The 21,907-nt window shown below is 41.1% G+C and overlaps 1 protein-coding gene across 1 annotated transcript in view; it reads left to right on the top strand.

Moving 5' to 3' along the window:
- The window catches only part of MYO10 (myosin X), a 164,057-nt gene that overhangs the window by 47,733 nt on the left and 94,417 nt on the right, over positions 1–21,907 (top strand). Inside the window, exon 3 of the mRNA XM_035560318.2 lies at positions 20,509–20,667. Coding sequence (XP_035416211.1) covers positions 20,509–20,667 — 159 coding nt within the window. The remainder of the gene's footprint in view (positions 1–20,508; positions 20,668–21,907) is intronic.

Genomic DNA, 21,907 nt, shown 5'->3' with positions numbered 1-21,907 from the left:
CTCCATGGGAGGTTGCTCTGTGTGTGCGCTTTGGTGGCTTGCACTGTGAAATGTTCATTCACTGTGTTCAGCATCGGATTTGGAGTGCCTGTGTGGAGTCTTGTGCTTCAAGGGGATGTCTCTCTGGTGGTTCAAAGCATCTTTCATATCATGTGGCTGGCTAGACTTTGCCTGTTAACTCGCATTTTGGCACAGTCCTTTGGAAGTAAGCTTGTCTTTCTCACCAGATCAGATATGTAAACAAGTGCCCATGTTCTTGGTCTGTTGTGAAGGATCATGTTTGGAGGGAGCAAAAAAAAGGGCCTTTTGTTTGGTGCTCTGCTAAGCTGCATCTGCTGCCCAGTGCAAGTACCTCCTTGCATGGTTTGAAGAAAGCTGCAGCCAAATAGCGTCTGTGAATGTTTTAGCTACAGTGATACAAATTCTGACATTAGCATTTTATTTTGATATCAAAATGTCTCCTTCCTTTCCCCTCCTTGTCTTCCCAGCACATTTATCTTTGACTTTCTGGGAAGTGGTTTGTGCACAGTCAAAATAAAAATATCTCTGTGGGCACTGATACCATTATAACTTCAGCTGATGTAGCACAGTGGTTCGACTACAGTGGTATGGTTGTATCAGTAGAAGGACATCCTTGTAGTTAGGCACTGCGTTTTGCTGAGGCAAAGCTGTTCTTGTTCACATTGCAACTGCACAGAAAACTCCCATGGGATCCAAGGACCCAGGGTCTGCCCACATGGCGTTGTCCTGGATGCATATGGGAAAGGGTCAAGTGATTTTGGTAACAGCTGAGAAAACTTTGTTGGAAAGGATTTGACCTCAGTTGCTGGCGCTATAGCAAAGCAAAGGACCACTTGGCTGCTGTATCCTACAGCACCAAGGGGATAGTTTTTGAGTTTTACTGCGACTGTATTTCAGTTGGATTGAACTGTGTCCCAAAGGGCCTAGAAGACGACTTTGGCAGATGTGCTAGCACTTCCCAGCTGAGGGGACAGGCTGCTAACCCTGGAACAAGTAACCTTAGGAGCCCTGTGAGCAAAAGAAAATTCCCCCAGAAAGCACGCTCTGTCAGCATGATTGTGCTGAGGTCAAGGGCCTCTTCTAGGAAAGCTTCTTGAATTTGTGATTCACAGAGCTGCCTCAGCAGGATCTAGTGCAGACCTGTCCTAACGGTGAAGCCTCTGGTGTCGACGAGTCAGCTCCTTTGGAGACCAGCACTTGTTCACGTTTTGTCAGCAGCAGAGCATGTCCAAGGTGTTGGAGTCGCCTTGCTGTGAGCTGCAACAGATGTAGGGGATCAAGAAGAGTGCTTTTTCAGCTTCGTTATCTGCCTTAACCTAACTGAGGGACTGTATGCCTGGCATGTGCTTTCTTTGACTTGCCCTCTAAAGACGTGCCTGCTGGTAGTCCAGCTCTGAGTCCTCCCCTTAACAGCAGGCTGCCTTCACTGGTGCTCGAGCTACGTGAGCGTGCGGTATGTGTCCCTGCCTGGGAAGGTGAAGCAATCTCTGGTAGACGTGGTCCTGTGGTGCTGTGGGAATTCTCCATTTTTATGCAACCTCAGATAAGGGTGTACCTGTTTTTGGTCCTGGGCAAATCAGTTAAATCAAAACCTGTAAATAATGGTAATTGAAATCAGGCACTCTCATTTAGATAACAATGTGAGCCTGTGTGGCATGTTTTTAAGGATGTTAAGTTTCTTCCTGGATGTTTACACTTGCTCAGTATTTCATAGTAAGGTTTTGTGTTTGAATTTTAGCACCTGAGTTTGAGCCTTACTTGCCATTTTAGATCCACTTCCTTCTCTGAAATGCTCAGCTGCATTGGAATCTAGCTAATGCAAAACCACATGTTTTAATATGGTACACTGGAAACTTGTATTTTTTGCTTGTGCGGTTATTCCACGTGGATATTCATTCCCTAGGTATACTATGTGGGATTTTTTTTCCTCCCTATACTGCAGTAGTATTTGTACATAGAGCACAAGGTATGTGAATTTCAGTTGCGTTTTCTAGACATGCAAGGTTTGTGATGGTGGGTCTCCAAATTTGTCTGTTTAGCTGAGCTTTTCAGATGAGTGAGCTCCAGAATTGAGCAGCTCCAATACAACAGTAGTTATTTTCTTACAATACAGGGGTCTTCAGAGGATAACTTACGATAGATTAATTTTCAAACCATATAAGAAACGAGTATGGTTTTCTTGCACTTACCTGTCTTCTGAACTAAATGAGGTGGCAATTGCTCACTGACACTGGCCTGTTGATTAAATTGACTGTGGAGATCTTTATGTGCTTTACCTGCTTATCCACACTTCGCTTATCTGTGTGGATGTTAATGGAAAAATGCAGAAAGAGATCAGTACAGAGATTTTTATTTGAAGCTATTGTAACGTAGAGTGACAGATAAATAATAGGTCTGTTATTTGAGTAGTTGGTAAGCGTTCTGTTGTGCTGAAATAAAGGTGTGTGCGTGTATGTGTATATATATAAAACTCAATAGATTGGTTTATGAAATGATCTTTTCAAAGGTTAAATAGTTTATACACATTTGTGTTAGTATGTAAGAAACTTGCTTTTTGTGCTGGTGCTCATGCATGTTTTGATGGTGAAAGGGCTTGCAATACAAATCCTAAGGCTTTTGTAGGATCACTACATTTTTCATGTTTTGCAGTTGATTTAGAGTCATTCATTAGTTACGAGTCACTTGATTGTGAGTCAGCTCAGTATTGCCTGACTACTTTCTCATGTCTTACCAGACCTTTAAAAAAGTAAGAGGATAGTTGGGACTGCAGACCTGAAATCCCTGAGCGCTATCACTGCTTTCTTGTTAATGTGAAGTGGGACCCTTTGTTGAATTGGCCTCTAGTATGCCTCATTTTTGTAGCTTCAGGCAGAGTTTGGGGCAACAGAATGGCTGTAAATAAAGTATTTAATAGAGACATTTGTGTATGGAAGTCCTAATAATGCAATGTACTTTTTTTTTCCTTCTCATTTGGAGTTACTTTCACCTTTTTGTCCTGGCTGTAGCCAGCCTAACCACTTTCTTGGAGGAACAAGTCTGTCTTTCAATCCAGAGCACCGGAGTTTTGAGATGTCTTGATTAGTGTCCATCCGTGAGCGCATGTTGGTGTAGTGGGAACCAGTCTTTCACTGCAGTATCCACAGATGCACTTTCTTCATTTGTGGTTTTGTGAGGCATCACTCCTTGCTGATGAGGATGTGTTTTCATGATTGCCTTGATACTAAACAGAATTGCAGTCCTGGAGCCACGCTGTAGCCTGGTTATTAGGTGGTGTCTCTGTGCTCTGTATGTGACTGTCCAGGTGTGCCCCTCCTGCAGTCTCTATTCTCCACACACACCACTGATAGTGGCCTTCCCTGTACATTGTGTGCTGTGGTACATCACTGGTGTCATGGACTTGGTGGCTCTGGGATGAGGACAAGTGAGGCTGAGAAATGCTCAGAATATCACTGAACTCGGGCTTTGAAAATCAGTGGGACAAGGGCTGGGAGCCATGAGTCTTGTACAAAAAATGACCATCAGGGAAAAGATTTCTATTGCTGGTTTAAATTGTTCCTAACAAAAGAGAACATCCAAACAGATGGTGGTAAATGAAAGATCCTTTAACGGGGAAGAAGAGAGTCTTGCAGTATTTCATGGCTGAGGCTTTACTAAACAGAAACTGAATTTAGGTATGCCTGTTTGCCGTGTTACACAGCTGTTGAGATGAAAATATTATGATGGTTTCTCTAGCTTCATAATTTTTGCCTGTAAGATGAAAGCATGCCCTTGTGCATATTTCCACCAACCTCTGATTTAATCTCACAGACTGAAGCTAGATGTAACAAAAATCATTGCATCACCAGAAGAGTAGAGTTTACGCGTGGAGCTAAGTGACTGGATTTTGCCAGTGTGTCTTTTTGTAAGTCTAGGTTTTGGTTCTCAAACACTCATGGGTGAGATGAGAGCAGGGGAGAAATAGCTTTGATTATGTTAGGTAAGTATTCTCGGGGTAACATGACATTTGCGAGGGCTCTGGGTAGCTAAGCTAAATGGTTATTTAAAGCTTTTTTTTTTTCAAATCTGACTTTGAAAAAATCCTCCTATAGAACAAACAGTTACAGCTTGTTTACTGCAGTAGGTAAGGGCAAATACACCCATCAGCTTGTAACTTACATGGATAAAAACACTCAGAGCAACTAGTTGTGTTTTTTCTTCTACATCTCTTGCAGCAGTTGTTCTCCTTTTTCTTGCTTTAAACGAGTAAAATTAAAGAAGAAACTTTTGCTCATCTTGTATATCACCAGAAATCATGAACAATAGCATTTTGAACTTTGACCGTTTGAAATTCGCAGTGGGTTCTAGCTTTTAGAGGAATAGGGCTGGGATGTAGCAACACAAGCAATCTGTGCTCCCTCCAGTGCCTGCAGTGCGTTTGCCTGGAGTCCAACAGGGGTCTCCAGGGCTTATTTACCATCAGTTCAGCTCCTAACTAGGTGGACATGCTGCTTTATTCCCTACTCTCTGAGCCTCCTTCATGTTAAGGGCTACACACTATAAGTGTCTGTAATAAGAGTAAATAGTTTGTATGCTAGCAAGAAGACTGCACCCTTGACGAGATCGTGTATGCAATAAGCTGAGCCTGTTCTGGAAGGTGAGAGGGGTGGCATCTTTAGGGGAAGAGAACATTGAATTTGATATGGGAAAAGACAGCCTTTCCTCACTTGCAGGAGAGCTTTTCCCGTTGATCTCTAACGCTGAGTTATGAGATCTGATGTTTATCAGAAAACACAGTAAAATAACCCTTTTTGAATAGTTGAGATTATCCTGGGAGAGTAAGTGGAGGGCAGCACTGTTCATGAATATAAAAGATTGTCTTTTCCACGTCTTCCACCTTTCTTCCTATGCAAGCAATCAGAAAATGTGGTGGAATTTTTATCTTTCTTCTTTCTTTAAAAATTCTTAGTAACGTGCTGGGGTAATTTTACCAAGTTTTCTGTTAAACTTGTATCTAGCACTTATTTTAAATGATGTAGATGAGCTTTTAGAGCTTCGTGTGCTTGAAGTTTGTCGAGACAAATTCAAAAACAAACAGCAGTATCCTTACAAATAAATAAAAAATGCTTGTGTTTTTTTCTTTGTAGCAAAAGGCTGGATTTTTCTTTCTAGGACTACTAACAGTATGGTTATGTGTACAGCTACCAAGTAATCCTCTGAATATGGGACATCTTTCTTCTGTCTCCTTCATAATTCTGGCACAACTAACGCAGAAGTACTGTCGTTATGGGGGAAGGGAGGAGATGCTATGAATTGCTCTTTGCTTGTTTCATGTGAACCAACTGTCAATGAGCTCCTCAAACTTATAAACGTACATGCAATCTGGTACATAACATTTAAAAAAAAAGTCACCACAGGCTAGCTATGAGATACCAAATTGCCCATGTTGTAATAAGTGCACCACCTTCATATGTGTAAAATTTGCTCTTTTGCTTCATTCAAGGCAGAAAGTTCATAGTTCAAATGTAAGCCAACCATTTTATATGCTGATTTTATGGGAGTGACTTAGAGAACAGTCTGTCAAATGTTTACAGCCACAAGCAACTTATTTTCCTTATCTGTATATAACTCATGTTCTCATGTATGTCAAAGCACTACCCATGTCATAAAATAAGACTTATGACACTACTTCAAAATTTATTGCATCTTTTGACCACTCTGCCCATACTTGAATGACTGAGTTCTAGCTGTACCATTTACTTACCTCTTTCTCTTTTTTTTTTTTCAACCTAAAGGTTTCATATTTTAATAGGCATGGACTCCTCACAAGTGCAATGAAAAGAGATTCTTGTATAGAAGGCAAATTACAGGAAATTAACAGTAATACAGGAAATACAGTAATACAGGAAATTAACAGTAATACCTGCAGTAATCTCTTGAAGTTGTAGTGAGTCTAAGAAAGACAGAAGAAAAGCTTTTTTTTTTTTTTTTAACTGTTTTGTGAATCTCTTAAGGCTCTTTGGGCCTGTTACACTCTTGCTCCTTTTAATGGAAACAAGCTTTACAGACAAAAGAATATATATATATATAAATATATATAGAATATATTTACCAAAGCAGACACATTAAAATACGTTAATGTTTTCATATTTGTACTTCAGTATCTCCGAGACATGTTTCACTCTTAGTGCCAAGACACTAAAACTTTATAGCAAAGAAGTAGCTTTTGTCCTAAGAAACTTTCAAAGAAAGAGCTCACTCTGACATACCTAGGAAAGTATACAGTATATGAATAATAGTCAAATTTATCAGCATGTATTTGTGAGAACCTAAGTAATTAGTGCCCAACTGACTAATCAGTCTGACTAATGCTCCTATTAAGTGAAAATTTTGTGATGATGATGGTGGATGCTTGTAACTAAGTGGTGCTTGTCTTGTTTCCAGTCAAAAGATTGTGTACTTCAGGATAAGTATGTATTCATGTCCAGTGCAATATTTTATAACCATTGAAAGTTACATGTGGGCTTGTAGTTCGGATAAGTACACAAAAACCTAAAATTTCTGAGAGTCTACACATTTCAAGTCTGCCACCTCTCATTTTTTCACCTTTTCAAAAAAAATATGTAACATGGCTTTTTAATATATATTTATTAGCTTATCATTGTTGTCTTATTCCACCGCTTCCCTTTCTCTTGCCCATGGTTTCATGATGACTGAACATTGTGAAATTCTAAGCTGTTTTTGTTGATCTGAAGCCAGAGCTGCCCTTGAACACAGGAGGTCTGGAAGACTTCAACTGTGTAGTGTATGTTGGGAGGGACACATGCTACACACGAAACACAAACAAGCAACTGGGCAAAAAAAAGGAGTCCCATGAGGAAAATCTGCAGAGTTGGTAAAGGAGCTGCCAGTAGCAGCTCCCTGATGGGTGCAGGGTGATGCGATCCTGGCCCGCGGGGACCAGTCGGCCTCTCAGGGCATGGGTGGAGGTTTCACACTTGTAACAAAAAGCCGGCTCTCTGCTGGCAGAAGAAGCACGCGGCTTTGTTTCACGCTTGTCCAAACCTGTTTGGGCCTCTCCTGCAGCAGGGTTTCTTCCTGCTGCTGCTAACTGTGTCTGGGGGGGCGGAGGGCCAGCCCTCATCCTGCGATTTAATGCGGCCAGGTGTCACCACTGTGGCTCCTGTGGCAGCTTAACCCAGCAGGAGGTGTTAGTGGGTGTCGTGCTGCAGGGGCATCGTGTCTGACTGATGGAGGCAAGCGCCAGAGCCCTGGGTGTCTTGGAGCCCTCACCTTCGCTTTGCATCACGCCTCACGGAGAGCCATGGTGATTTTCATGAGCGCATTAGGGCTAAAGGGTGGAAGGAGGCCCAGCCATGGCAGGCTGATGTGAGCAGTGTTGCTGGCTGACCCGTAGTCCCAGGAACAGCCTAAGGGCAAAATGAGTTCTTCAGGGCTTTAGAATAAGGTGTCTTTGGGCTTATTTTTAAAAATAACTTTATGCTGAGATATGATCATGAAACCTTCACGAATAGTTAAGCTATCAGAACGTACTGTACAAAACTTCCTGCTTGCTGTTTCACAGTTACTCCCCCTTCCCCTAGCCTTCCCCTGTCCCCTGCTGTCCCTGTCAGGTGGGCTGAGCGGACCCTCAGCCCCCGGGATCGGCAGGCACTGTGCCATGGACGCCATCATCCCATCCCCTGCCCATGCGGAGGCCTTCATTGAGGCCCTGCTGGCAGCGTATGCGTGGGCAGCGCCCCTCCAGAGGGATTATTGCCCAAGGATCATTTCAGAGCATTAAATGCAGGTTTGGGCAGACAACTCTGCAGCATATTGCACACTGGTTGGTTCCCCTCCAACCCATGGAAGTGTCTACTTCTTAACTTCTAGATTGGAGCTGAAAATATGATACACAGGCATCTTCTGGGAGAAGCAGGAGTGGGATATATTACAAGTTCGGATAGGAAATTCAGGGAGGTACGATATAGCTGTACCTAACCACAGAGCCAGCACTGTGGACCTGAGTGTTGCCGTTCTTAGTGTCCTGATGTCTGGGAAGTCTGGTTGACTGTGGTGCAGAGCTGAATCCGAGCTGCCTCTCTTTGCCTCAGCTGTGCTGTGGCAAAACCAGTAAACCCTTCCACTGTGCTGCTTGAAGGCTTCTTCCACAAATACATCCTTGTCCCTTTGTGGAGCTGGCGCTGGCCTTATTGCTGGGCAATGGGAGGTGGGTGGTGAAGCCAAGTCACCAGTCGATCCCACACTGGATCCATACAGGGACTACCATGTGTCTCTGAACTGCCCGTGCCGGCATCCTGGTTCATGCACTGCGTTTGGAGGACACTTTATTGTCACTGCATGGAGCCATGTGAGATTTATCCCCAGTGTGGACTATGCAATATGGCTAAAACATCTTCTGGTTTTAAAACATAGGCTTTGCTGTTCTCACCACTGCTTATACAGGTTTCATGTGCTATGCCAATGGCATTAGCCAACTCTGTGGATAAACTACCTGCACCTGCTTTCTGATTTGCCATTACTTTCGTGCATAGGCATCATAAGCTTTGGTATGCCACTGAAAGGTCAGATCACTAATACTATTAGCAAGAATTTTTTTTTTTAATAGTTGGGACACATGCTTGGGTGGAGTGAACTATGCTGTTGTGGGACCCAGAGCTAATTTGGGTAGGTTGAAACCTTTGGAGACCTGCAGAGTGTTGGTATCTTGCTGCATACCCTGTAATTAATTACCTCTGAGTCAGAACAGGGCCTGTAGCAAAAGAGGCAGACAGGTCACCCCTTCCCCGTGTTGTCTAAGGACATCTTCCAGTTTTTCAGCCAGAGATGGAAAAAAAAAATTCTGGTTGTTGTTTAGTTGAATTAATGAATATAGCAATGGAGGGAGTGGCCTTGCTGTATTCTCAGGTAGCACTTTCCTGAAAGGCTGATGAATCCTTTTGAGATGAGTATTCATGATAAAAGTTAACTTTGAAATAGCATAGCTTTGTGAACAAGGCTACTGTAGAAACTGCGCTGTATGCTTAGGTTTAGGGGAAATGCTACGTTTTACATTCACCTACCTGTAATTCTGCTTTGAACATTTTCCATTATGTATTGTATGTCATCATGTATGTATTTGCTTTCGTAGATTTAAGTCCTTAGAAGCTTATTTTATTCAGGGTTTGAACTCCTCCTGTTTCCACCTCCACAGCCCCACATGTAAGTTAAAGTTACACACCTACCTTATTGGGGAAAGGGAGTTAAATAGACAGCTACCTCTTTAAAGGGATCCTTTAAAAAAGAAGCTTTGGGCTGGGAATAAAATATGCCCTTGGCTCTAGCTAGCAGAATAACTGTGTCAAAACCTCACACCACAGGCAACCTGTAAGAACAACAGGTAAACACTGCCTTAATGAAAAGCCTCCTGTTCTTAAAGAAAAAAAAAAAAGAGAGAGAGGGCTTGATAATGAAACTGGGGTTTGCATGGCATTTGGATCATTTGATACCCAGTTCCTATTTCCGGGGATAGTAACAGTGCCAGTAAAGTGGGCTTTTTGGCTTGTCTTTGCAAGGCCATTGGTGATATTATAGAAAAAGCTTAAAAGTTAGCTTCAGAAAAAAAAATATTGAAGGGGGACTCTGGATTTTGTTATCTGTTAAAATGAATAGCTTGTGCTTCAGTTTGGATTTACCTTTTCAGAATCCCTGCAAGCTCATACAGAGCTTTGTACCAATCCTTCATATTCTGATTTATTTTTCTCATAACATAAACAAAAACTTAAAACTGTTTTTTAAACAAGCAAAAATAATACTAGACTCCTGTCTACGTTTCACCAGAGTGGGATCAAATGGTTTTGGAAATTAGTCCCTCAAAGATGATTTCAGAGCTCTACCAATTTACTGTCATGTTAACCTTTTGCCTCTGCTGCTTCTCAGGAAAACTGTCAACATAGAAAGACAGCTTTTAAATGAAGAAGTGAAAATAATACTGAAACAAGACACGTTATTGAACACGTTATTGTTGTGAACAAAAAGTCATTTGATTAAATAGAGATTTAAATTTAATCATATATTGTTGCTGTGAGATGTGCAATATTTATAGTAGGAGAAACCAAGCCAAGATTGGAGAAATTAAAATAAAATGGAAACCTACTTAATTTACAAAAGTGTTATAGTTAATGCTGTTGGGAGATCTGAAAGCTAAAATTGCATGTATATGAACTTTTTCTGTGCATGTGCAAGTTGTGAAGTCTTTAATTCACAAAAATTCACAAAAAAATATAATGCAGTAGATGTTTTTTGCCTTCAGTGCTGGAATCAGGAAAAATATCTGTTTTATTGCTTTGTATTATTTTATTTGACTGTTTTAGGACATCTCACATAATGTTTATTTTCCTGTTTTATTAGGAGCTGTACTTCATTGTTTGTGAGCACTTGTGCGTTACCTCTTTTCATGTTCCTTAATGTTAGGTCCTTGCTTAGGTGTTGGCCGCACTGAAGAGAGGTCAGTTAACTGAGAGCTTGGTTTACCTCTTGCTGTGAGCACCTGAGCCCATCAGGTGTTGTCCCTTTCCTGCAAGAAGGGTGAGAGAGAGGCCTCCAGCGTCAGCTGGAGCAGAGGATGCTGCAAGAATGTTTTATTTTTTATAGCTGATGCTATAGTAGATTCTATTTCTTTTGTTGTTTGTTTTCTCCCAAGCATGTTGGCTCTGCTTCTTTGCTGTCTGGGACAGCAAAGCCAACTGAGCTATGTGAGCAGGCAAATTTGATGGTGGTGGTTGGGGTGCTACGACAGCCTTGTTCCTGGAGGAATTGTCCATGCAAACCCCACACGTCATCCTCCATCACCATCGTGGTGTGGTGAGCGTGAGGGAAGGTCCCTGCAGGGTTTGGGCTCCATCTGTACCAATAGGTCAGTTCATGTGGAGCGCGAAGTGGAGAGGAAGATAGAGAGGGGTGAGGCCAAACAGTTCATGCAGACATTGCTCTGGTTTTGTTCTTTACCCCAGAGGGCCTCATCAGGGTGTAACCTTTCTCAGTTGAGCGTTTGTCCAGGACAAGGCTTGCTTTGCAGGAAAGGCACCTTGGAGCACAAGCTTCCGTGTAAACGTTGCCTCTGATTTTATTACTGCAGCACTGCACAAAGACTGTTCATATCGTAGACTCAGAGGCAGTCCAATCAGCTTCCTGCAGTTTTTTCCTTCTTATTTAGAAGGAAAAAAAAAAGGATTTAATTGCTGTGTGCCTCAAAAAACTGGTGTAATTTGCAGGCTGCTTATTGAACAGAGTTATTCCAGTTCTTGATAGCAGGGCATTTTATTCAAATTCTCTCTTTGTTCATTCAGTTGCAAATAATCATTGTTTATCTTGTATGAATCATTGAATAAATATGAATTTAAAATTGGGAGTTTCACTCAAGCTGTAACTAATGTTGACAGTCAAGCTAATGCTTTCAGTGCCTTGCATTGTCTGTAAAAGCACTTTCTATTGTGTGGCAAATGATGGATAAAGGATGAGGGGGATTTTCTTTGTTGTTGGTTTGGGGTGGGTTTTTCTATTTTTTGAATGTTTTGGTCTCCTCAGCAGAGGAAACGTGAGTTTTCACCCCCTTGCCCTTGGAGCTGGTTAAGGCAGCGCATGCCGGAAGCAAGGGCGGTATTGCTGTTAGGTCTGTTTTCTGGGTGCTGCTAACAAGCAGTGGGATGCTCTTGTAGTGCTGACTCCAGGGGACACTTGGGGTGTCCATGCCTGGATGGCAGAGGCTGGTCTGGACCTTCCTTAATTCTGCTGGTAGGTGCTTGGATCTGCTTTCTGCTTCATCTCACAGTGCCCTGCAGCTCAGAGCCTCTTCCATGACTTGTGACTCCTTCGGAGCTGGGTTCCGTTCAGGCCCTGTGGCTGACGTGCTGTCTGGCAGCGAGCCGAAGGCTTGTCTGTCAGTCTGTCTTCTGCCCCCTGCCCTTGGACTGTATTTTTTTGGTTACGCATTCTGGGAAAGCCTGGGCAGCTGCAATGCTTCCAGTTCTTGTTTCACGAACAGAAAGGGGGGGTACTTTTCCATGGCCGAGCAAGTGCTGGTGACGTGCAAGGAATGTTTCAGGTTTTCTGCAGCACCATGGTCACAGTATTTATAGGTGGGTGGACTTATTAAAAATAACCTTTGTGGAGTCTTTAGGTGCAGAGAACTGTAGGTTATACAAGGTCACTTGCAAGAAAAGTTAAATTAAAGATGCACTTTTTTTTTCTAGTATGAATTAGCATGGACTGCCTAGAGGCTTACTATAGTATAATCTAGGTAAAAACGATGTGTTTAATTTGAATTAAATTTCTTTATTGTCTGTGTAGGCAAGCTCAATTGAAGGGTCATAAGCACTGAACCTGTAATTGAAAGCTTGTTCGTACTTGATGATAGAGCTTGTCTGCAAACGGAAACAGCTCGGTGTGTGGAATAAACTGCCTTGAAATAACCCTCACAGAATAGGCATTAGGTGGGAAGTCGTGATCAGACAAGCTTATTGACGTTGGTCAATGTGTAGGGAAAGAACAAAGAGGTGTGATTTAGCAGGTTTGCTGAGCTCTGCTGCGGTGCTGGCTGGGCTCGCCCGCCAGACAGGGAGCTTCTCCACGCTGTTGAAGTTGAGAAGCAACAAAGGTCGTTTTTGTGAAAATGTCGAAGGTTCAATAGCAGTGCTGTTCAGGGAAGGTGATACAAGCCGTCGCTGGCGCTGTAGCTGGCAGAGGTTAGTGGGAGAGGTGGGGAGAGACAGTGGGGCAGGCTGCCAGCACGTGAACCTGGGGGGCTGCTGCTGTCCCAGGTGGCCCAGGCAAGTCTGGGAAATGGTATGGAAGGGAGATGGAGGGGAAGGGTTAGGGAGAAGTTGAGCTGAGGAGGAGGAACTGAGCCTAAAAGCTGTGGAACTGAGGTGAGCAGGGGGTAAAAGCAAACTAGGGGATTATAAAGAACTGAGTTTGGTACATCCAATGACGTGCAGAGTGGGCATCCAGCCATTTTGACTTGAAGGTCATGGTTACCATCTAACTGGAAGGGAGGATGGGGACTGGGGTGATTCCCGGCATAGGTTGGGAAAAATTAAGTAAAATGGGTGGGAAAAGAAGCTGATTCTCATTGATGTGTGTATGGGATGTTTGCCTGTAGAAAAGGCCACTGTTGGTCACAGTAGTAACAATATCAGTTTATCTGGTAATTTTTTTTCATGGCATCAGTAAGTGCCTTACATAAAGTTACTTAATTTTCCTCCATTGTTTAATGAATAATAAACTTCATTGTGGCTTTTTTTTTTTTTGCTTTGAAAAAGGTTATATTATGTTGCATCAAAGCAAGCCTTGGGCCATGGTACATCTTGTTGCCTGAAAGATTGTTTTGGGACAATGGGATGGATGTCTAAGGTCAGCTGTTACAGAGAAACAGTAAATTATCAGACAGAAGCATTACTTGGGTCACATTGTTGTCATACTAACCATAGAACGTAAAATGTTGGATTTTAATCTGCTCTGCATTTGATCTTAAATTGCTTTTGATTTATAAGACAGCCTCCTTGTCCTCTATTTAAAATATCCAGTTAGACAGTAGATTGCTCCAGGCAAAAAAAAAAGTAAACTAATAGATTTTTATTTTTGTTCTTAATCTCTAGATCCTTGGGCTTTTGATTTTTTTTTTCTCCCTGGAATGCTGCATTCCACAGTTTCTGATGTGAGCTCAAGGCCTCTCGTTTCTACTTGGAGTCATGTATAATAGAGAGATCTTGCAAGATTTATTGCATTCTTTCAACTTCTAAACACGAGGCAAACACAAATGATGATCCTCAGTAAGGACCAACAGGAGAGAAAGGAAAAAAAGCTGATATTTTTAAGTGTGTGTTTCTGTGTACGGTGACTGTGAGCAAAAAGATGCTGTAGAAAACGGAGGGCACTGCTGTCTTAAATGTGTGAGCCAAGTCCACTGGAGTTTCTGTTGAGTCGTGGGGATCTTCACTGGCATCACCACGGCAGTTGGGATTAACCTTGTAAAAAATAGACATGGGCAAGCCCCCTGGATGACAAGAGGAAGTCTGTTGGTTTTAGGTTTTGAGTGACAATTAACTTTCTTTTATTGTCTGTGGGCTGACCAAACACTGTAGTAGTCGATTTGCGAATGTCATAGGCAGTGTAAGTTTTGTTGTTTTGTATTTTTTACAGTTTGTCGTCTGAGAAACTGGCTTACATCTGTACAATACCTCTTCACATTCACCTTCCCCATCTTGCTGAATTTTATGTTTAGAACTCCTATACTTTTCCTAATCCCTTTGGCTACATGAATTCAAACAATTTAAACTGAGACTTTAGACTTTGATATTTCTGTTTTCCATGCACAAATATCTGTCTTACCTTCTGGGATGACCAAAAGTTTTCTTAACCTAGAAGAGGGCAGCAGAGGGAGGTTGGTTGCTCCTATTCTATTACCCTCACCAAAAAAAAAAAAAAAAAAAAGCCCTTCTGGATGTATTGTAACAACGCAGGTGACAGCGAAGTGCTATATTGTGTAGACACTGATGAGCCCTGTGTTATCAGTACTGGGTGTTACTCAGGAGCCAGCTCTCACCGCAGCGCGAGGCCACCCTTGTGTCTGCTGGGAGGGATCAGGCTCCTCTGCTGGTGGGGCCGGGGCCAAAAGCCAGGCAGGGGAGCAGGTGTGGTGATGCTGCTTGTGTTTGTTTGATGGAGGTTAAAGCCTTCATTATTTTTATTTATTTATTTTCACGAAGAGTTGAGCTATGTTTTCATTTTTTAAAATAATGAAAATCCCTTTGGGGAAGGGTGGGAAAGAACTGAGCCTGTATTGGTTGGGAATTGTGTTTGGGAGGGATGAGGGTTCAGGTCACTGTGTAAAAGAGGTTGTTTCAAAATGCTCACAGTATGTAAACTTTCCAGTAGATGATCTTGCATTGTTCTCAGAGAGCAGATTCTGTAGATGATCTAGCTTGGGTCAGGGCTTCCGAGGTGTAGACAGGCTCATTTCTGCCTTGAAATAAAAATCTCACAAAAATCTCTCTAAAATGATGAAGATTCTCTCATAACTTAAATACCGATTTATTAAGAATTTTTTAGCAGACTTTCAGCCTTCCTCCCATCCAGTATTGTTCATCAGCATCATCATAAACACTCAGCGCCTTGTGAAAAACACCCTGAGAGATTTGATTGCGTGTTGGCTCTGTACAGACTGGGAAGCCTGAGTGTAGCTTGTAGCTTTTGCAAGAAATGGTGATTGTGTGTTTTTTGATGCGCCTTACCTAAGCACTTAATTCAGCATCATCCTACATTTACTTGACTCAGCTGTTGTGAAATCCCTTGATACTGCTTAATGACCTTATTCAAGCGAGGATTTTTGTCACTTGGCATCATGTCATGAAATGATACAGTGAGAGAGAAACCATGTGTGCTCCTGTCAGTGAGAGCCTGCTCTGGCGTTCTTTCCTGGTGTTAATAAATTGTATTACAAATTAAATTACATTTTAACAAAGGATTTTCATTAGATTTTGAGCTTAGGGCTGATTGCAAGTGCCAAAAAAAATAATTAGATATTGTTCTGTGGTGTCCCCTTTCAATGGAATACTGGAAAAACTTCTAATTTTTTTCTCATGCTAGATTACTTGCACAGGATACAAATGTATTTTTCAACATAAAGAAGTGACAAATATTAAGGTCTTCATGATGGTTTTCTTGCTCTTTTAAAAGCATCAGTGAATTTAATTACAACCAGGTGCATCAAACTTCTCACTTGTTGGTGTTATTTTTCTTTATTTGCTGTAATTCTCCAGTAGGCTCATGGGTAGATTTAAAAGAATATATTCATGTAAAATAACCGAATATGAAGATACAAACTTACTTAATAAATGCTTGCACACTGTGGAGTACAGTATTGCGTTGCTGATGCAGCAGTATTTATGAGTAGGGTACAGTATTTATGAATAGGCAAAATTATGTATTTATTTAATAAAGTCATCATTTTCATTATATGTCTTAACATGTGATTTGTGAGCTGTCAGCTCTCTAGATGGTCCTGTATGAAATGGCTTATGCCAGCTTTTCACATGACTTGAACTGTCAAAAGCTCCTTCACATAGGGCTCATCTGCAGAGTCTCTCTTTTAATCTTGGTGCATGCTGTTGGAAGTTCTCCGGCTTCCTACAGTGCGTTAGAGAGTGTCATACTGGTGTCTTCTGCATGAGAAGGTGCCTGGGGGATCGGGATGGTGTTGCAGAGGGCAATGTAGAAATCTTTCTGGTGTGCACGATGCAGTCATGTCTTCGAGTGTTTGTGTGCTTCTGAGGACTTCCCTCTAACTTCTTTCCTTGGCCCTGCTTGCAAAGCTGATGTTCTCATTGTGAGACAGCAAGTTTTTTTGTTTGTTTTTGTTTTCCTACTTCTTGTTCTCTGGGTAATAATTTTGGAAGTATGAGTGCAATTCCTACTCCCAGTATGTGGGGCCTGACATTGTGGAGATCTGGCGAGTGCTACAGGTAGCATGGTTGTGGAGCAGGTGGACCTTGACACTATTCTGGGTATGTCCCTGTCACAGCAAGGCTGATGATTTTTACCCAGTTCTGGAGCAATTAGATTTCAGCTAGTAATCATGGTGATTTCTAAACAGGCATGAATCAGGACGTGGGGACATATCCTCAAAGCTTTCAAACAGGCTTTCAAAACTAGACCGGTGTGTTTTGTTTTCACACTTCGAGCGTGACCGTATTTTTAATGTTCATTCAAATATTCTTGTACTCAACTGTCTATTCAATCTGTTTTATTTTTTTTCCTCTAGAGAAAGAAACCTGACTTGGTAGCACGTGATTACTTTCTTTCAGTCACATTTACCTTCTTCAAGGCTGATACTAGCGTCCTCTAGCCCTCAGGTGTGGTTCTCCTTTCAGCAAGCTGTTAATATTTTGCCATGTGATAGCTATAGTTTACATTATTTTAGAGCCCCAGAGCACCTGTTACAGTGTTTTTTTTCCCGTGTCATCCTGGGACCCTGGAAGCATTTGTCCCTTGGGTTTTCAGGTGGCATCCTGAAAGCATTTGAGTCCATTTTTGGTGTGTCCATCACAGCAGTAGTAAGGCATGGTAAGGACAGTTGGGCAGCTGTGAAGTGTTGTTCTCCTTTCCCATTGAGATACTCTTTGCTGTTTAGCTGGATTCATTCTTTTGTCTTGTATTTCTTGGGTTTGTTCCTTCTGTTGCTGCTCTTTGCGCTGCTCCCTCCTATCTCAACCTCTAATTTTCACTTCCATGGTAACTTTCAGAGCTCTCATTTTCCATGCTCTCTTAGGGTTTAATTTATAGTTTTCCATGTATTCAGCATGTTTGTTATCTTGGTCCATTTATATCTTGAGAGGAAAGAAGTTTTTGCTGAATTCTCATTTAGGTTTGTCTTAAATCTCATTCCAAGTTTCCTGCATGCTTTACTTGACCTTCCACAAATGTTGGCAAGATCTTGATGCACTCATGCTCTGCCCATGTGCTTTTCGTAAAGTTCAGCAGCCTATTTTTCATCATCCTTTTCTGCGTGCTGACCCTGTAGAGTGGCTCTCAATTCCTATTTCCTGAGGATTTCATCTGCTCTAATATTTCACAATGTGACCTTTTAATTAGTAACGATAAAGTTCAAGGCATCTTTTTCACGTACTTATCGTAATAAAGGCATGAGTCAAGATGGAAAAAAAAAAAAAAAAAGCAGGCCTTTCAGGGCTCAAGCAGCAGGGCTACCAAAAACCCCTTTGAAGGAAATTAAGTCTATGCATGCGATATTGCTGCCTTGTCTGCTGGCTCTGATCTTGTTAGATCAGTTTGGTGAAATTTTACAGTGGAGTTGGGAAATCTTTAGGATACAGCAGCGGTGGGGAAGAGACCCTTGTTCCTTCTGGTCTGGGTGACAGCCACTATGACCAGCCAGCGTGTTTTCTAGTGGGTTAAAAAATATCTGAGTCAGCTCACAGAGACATTTCCTCATCCAAACAAGAAGACAATGTGTGGAAGAGCTGCAAGTAGGAGAAAGACCAAGCTGAGCAAGAGAAAATAGTGTTTTTCAGTGACAAAGATGAATCTGTAAAGACCATCATCAATAGTTCTGCCACTCAAAGGTCAATTGTCATGTTATTTTTTCTTAGTGCATTTTTATTAATTCCTTATGTTAATGATTTTGCGTAGTGATGAATGGTGTACTCTGCATACCCTATTAACCTATGCATCACATATCAATGAATGGAAATCACAAATATGAATATTGTCCTCCTAGAAATGATGCTTATTTCTTTTTCATGTTCACATGACTTACAGGACATGCCGTCCCCTTTTCATTTTCAGTTCTCCTACTGAGTATATCTTTCTGATTTAATTCTGTGCTGATATGTGCCTCTGTTATGTTGCTTACTTTTCTCAGATTTGCTCTGCTTAAATCCCCCACTCCCCGTATTCCAGCTTTAAGATATTATTTGTTCTGCAGTATAACCTTTGTTTTTTCACCATGGTTCTTCCAACTTGGAGCTGCAGTTTGTTACTCTTGAAATGTAATTATCTCTAATTCCAAATTGCTCTTTATGGTTAATCTTGAGACTGCTAACTTTTTTTTTTAGCTCCAAAGTTTTGCAGTCAATTGATTCTCTTCACAATTTGTTCAGTCTTGTAGATATCTAAACTGCCTGCCCCTGCATCATATGCAGTTGCTGTTTTCTCTGTCCCGGCCAACACCTGCCCCGTACAAATACTTGTCTTGTCATCTTGACAGTTGTTCACCACAAAATACGTCTTAGATCTCTAGATGTCCGTCTTTGCTTGCAGATAGGGGTTGTGTTTTGGATCCTCTGAATCTTAAAGAGCTTTTTCTCATGGTTTGTATGTCCCATTGCTGTTCACGCTGCCTTCCAGCATCTGTTAGAAATTCATTCCCTACATCTTTTTTTTTCTCCCAACCTTTCCCCAGTATACTTTCTCATAGTCTGAATGACAGCTCTAACTGTTCTTTGGTCTGTGCCAACATATGGTATGTTCAGGCTGGGATATGATCTTAATAAACAGATTTCATCAGGCAATTCTCCGCAGTCAGCTGGTGGGTTATCCTATACAAAGCTTCAGTGTGAAGTCTGTTCTGTGTTCCTCCTGTTGCTTCTTCAATGTCTTTCTCACTTGTCTCAGCAAGACAGACAAAATCGTGCAGCAGCGAGTGGCAGGAATCTTTTTTCCTAAATGACATTCTGTGATGATATTGCTATCCTTGTTCCAGTCTTTCATTAGCAGGAGCATACGTATGTTTGTATTTGGAAAAATCTTTGGGTTTTCTTTTCATGAGCAGAACTGTTCTCCTCCACGCTGCTGCGTAATCCCCAGCCTGCACGGGCAGTCCTGTGGTGCTCAGGAAAAACTGGTCTGCTGCTTATTCCACTCCTTCAGTCAGTTTTATAAATATTATTTCAAAGGATTTTGAAAGGTTTGTTTTTTTGTTTTTTTTAGTATTTCACATTATTAAAATATTTGCATTAACCATGTGCTTGACTTTCTTAGATTGCAATGGTTAGCAGGGACTAGTGTTGCCAAAGTAGCATTGGCTACGAGATGCAGACATATGTCTATAAGGATGAGTTGCCAAGATGTAAATTAAAAGGAAACGGGAAGCTGTATTCCTAAGCAATTGTTTTATGATCTTTAATGATGTCAGTATTCATAAAAGTTTGTTTCACTAGTTTGGGGATATGTACATCTTCTGAGCATACTTGTGGTAGTTAAAAGATACAAAAGATAAATACTCTATCATAAAACACTTCTACTTAAATTATGACTTTTTTAGGGCTTTTACTGTCCATTTGGAGCAGGCTTTAGAAATTCATCTTAACAGTGCATTACTTAGAAATTGGTCCATCCATTCATTTTGGAATATATGCTGCATGACGAACTTAGTTTGCTAATTACTTTTGGAAGAATGACCTAACCCAATAGCCATCCTGATCAGGACCTGAAACTGCATGGAAGCATTAAGTGAATTTCGGATGCAACGTACAAACACCAATAGCCTGTTCGATCCATAACTTTTATTTGCTGTTTTGCAGTGTAAAATGTTTTTCCCCCAGCAATTTGAGTATGCTAAGTTGACTGTAAGGAATGGGGGATTGGGGGGGGGGGGGGGGTGGTAGTCTTGGATTTTGGGGGAATGATTATTTGCTTGGTTTATATATCTGTCTAAAACTAGATTCCATTTCTAGATTCCATTTGCCCAGAAAAGACCTTTTAGTCCTTGGTGTATTTTCAGTAAGCGATAATTTCATATGACCCCTGTGCATGTATTTGAAGCTTTAATTATCATGAAAGAAGCCTTAGAAGAAGGTATGAATGGCAGGCTATTATATTTTGCAAGTCTGCACGCTTATGAACTGGATAGAGAGTATGAACAGGTATGAAAGCTCCTTTCTCAGATAAGAATTTTTGAATGTGTTCTCTGATAATTATTTCTTTTTACTCTTTCAGGTATTCACTTATAAACAGAGCACAATCACACACCAAAAAGTAACACCTATGCATCAGACGAGTGCAGAGAGTGTGGAAGACATGGCAGCACTAGTAGATCTTCATGAAGGCTCTATTATGCATAACTTATTCCAGCGATATCAGCAAGATAAAATCTATGTAAGTTTCTTCTAAAATTAAGAAAAATATCCCGAGGGAATGTTTTTGTCTGTGTAACTGCTATGTGTGTTTTTCCGTTCTATGGTATATCTGTTGTGAAGTTCTCCAGTTCTTTGTGTATACACATGGAGTTGAAGCATGCCTTGTCTAGAGACTTATCAAAAACAGTAGAAGGAGAAGGCAGCTCAGGGCTGGCAAGGCAATCCATCGTAAACCTCCAAAAACTGCTAGACTGCATGTCTGTACACTTCCATTGACAGGGTTGTGCAGAGGATTCTTGTTTTTTCTCTTTTCCTTTAGCCTCTCTGCTCCACGTGTATATGCTGTGTACATCACTGGAAGTGATGTCACAGCCTTTAGACTGTGAATGCCTATTGGAGATCCAAGATTCAGTTCTGACCATCATAGCCCTTTTTATTACAATAGAAGGGGGAAGGTATTAGGATCCTGAGGACTGTACCATTAAAGCAGAGGACCTATGCTATTAAATACAGATAGAGTTTGGTGTGTGTGAGAACAGGCAGCTGTTTAGAAGTCTCAAAAACTAGGAGTTAGTCTACACAGAATTGTTCTTCTCAGCTCTGTAATTAATTTTTTTTTGTGATTAGATTTACCATCTCTTAAATATGTTTATTAGTCTTGGTCTGAATAGGTATTAATATTTCCTGAACCTGGTACTACACTTAATGTGAGAGAGGTACAGGGATTGCTGTTACAGGTTATGAAATGTCATTTTTCAGTTGTTGGGTGGTGGAGGTGGTTGTTGTTTTCAATAATACTTACAGAACATAAATAATTCTTGTTTGGATAATCTTTATAGACCTTTGATTTGGCCATACACATGCTTTATTCCAAGCTTCATCTATTAAGTTTGGCTTCTTTATTTTTTTAAACGTGAATATGTGTTAATGTAAGGATTTCCCTGTATGTAGAAATTTCTTTATAATAAAAAGCAAGAAAGGGTACAAGGAAATTATGTCCTTTGTAATTTACCTTAAAGGGGCTTAAGAATCCTAAGTGACACTTGGAAACCTAAATGTTGAGGTGGTTCTCTTTACAAAAGGCTTTATTATTTTTTTTTCTAGAACCAAATGAACTATTTTGCTTTATAGAAAAAAAACAGTAAACAAAAAATAAGCAGCATATGCGAGCAATTGCATGTGCAGGTACTTGGTAAGAGTTTAGTTTTCCACTGATATTATTAGATTAGACGTTAACACTTGGTGCGAGTCAAAAAAAA

The sequence above is a fragment of the Cygnus atratus genome, chromosome 2, assembly GCF_013377495.2.
Source record: "Cygnus atratus isolate AKBS03 ecotype Queensland, Australia chromosome 2, CAtr_DNAZoo_HiC_assembly, whole genome shotgun sequence".
Lineage (NCBI taxonomy): Eukaryota > Metazoa > Chordata > Aves > Anseriformes > Anatidae > Cygnus > Cygnus atratus.
The sequence above is the reverse complement of the archived record's forward strand: the minus strand, read 5'-3'. Positions and strand labels throughout refer to the sequence as shown.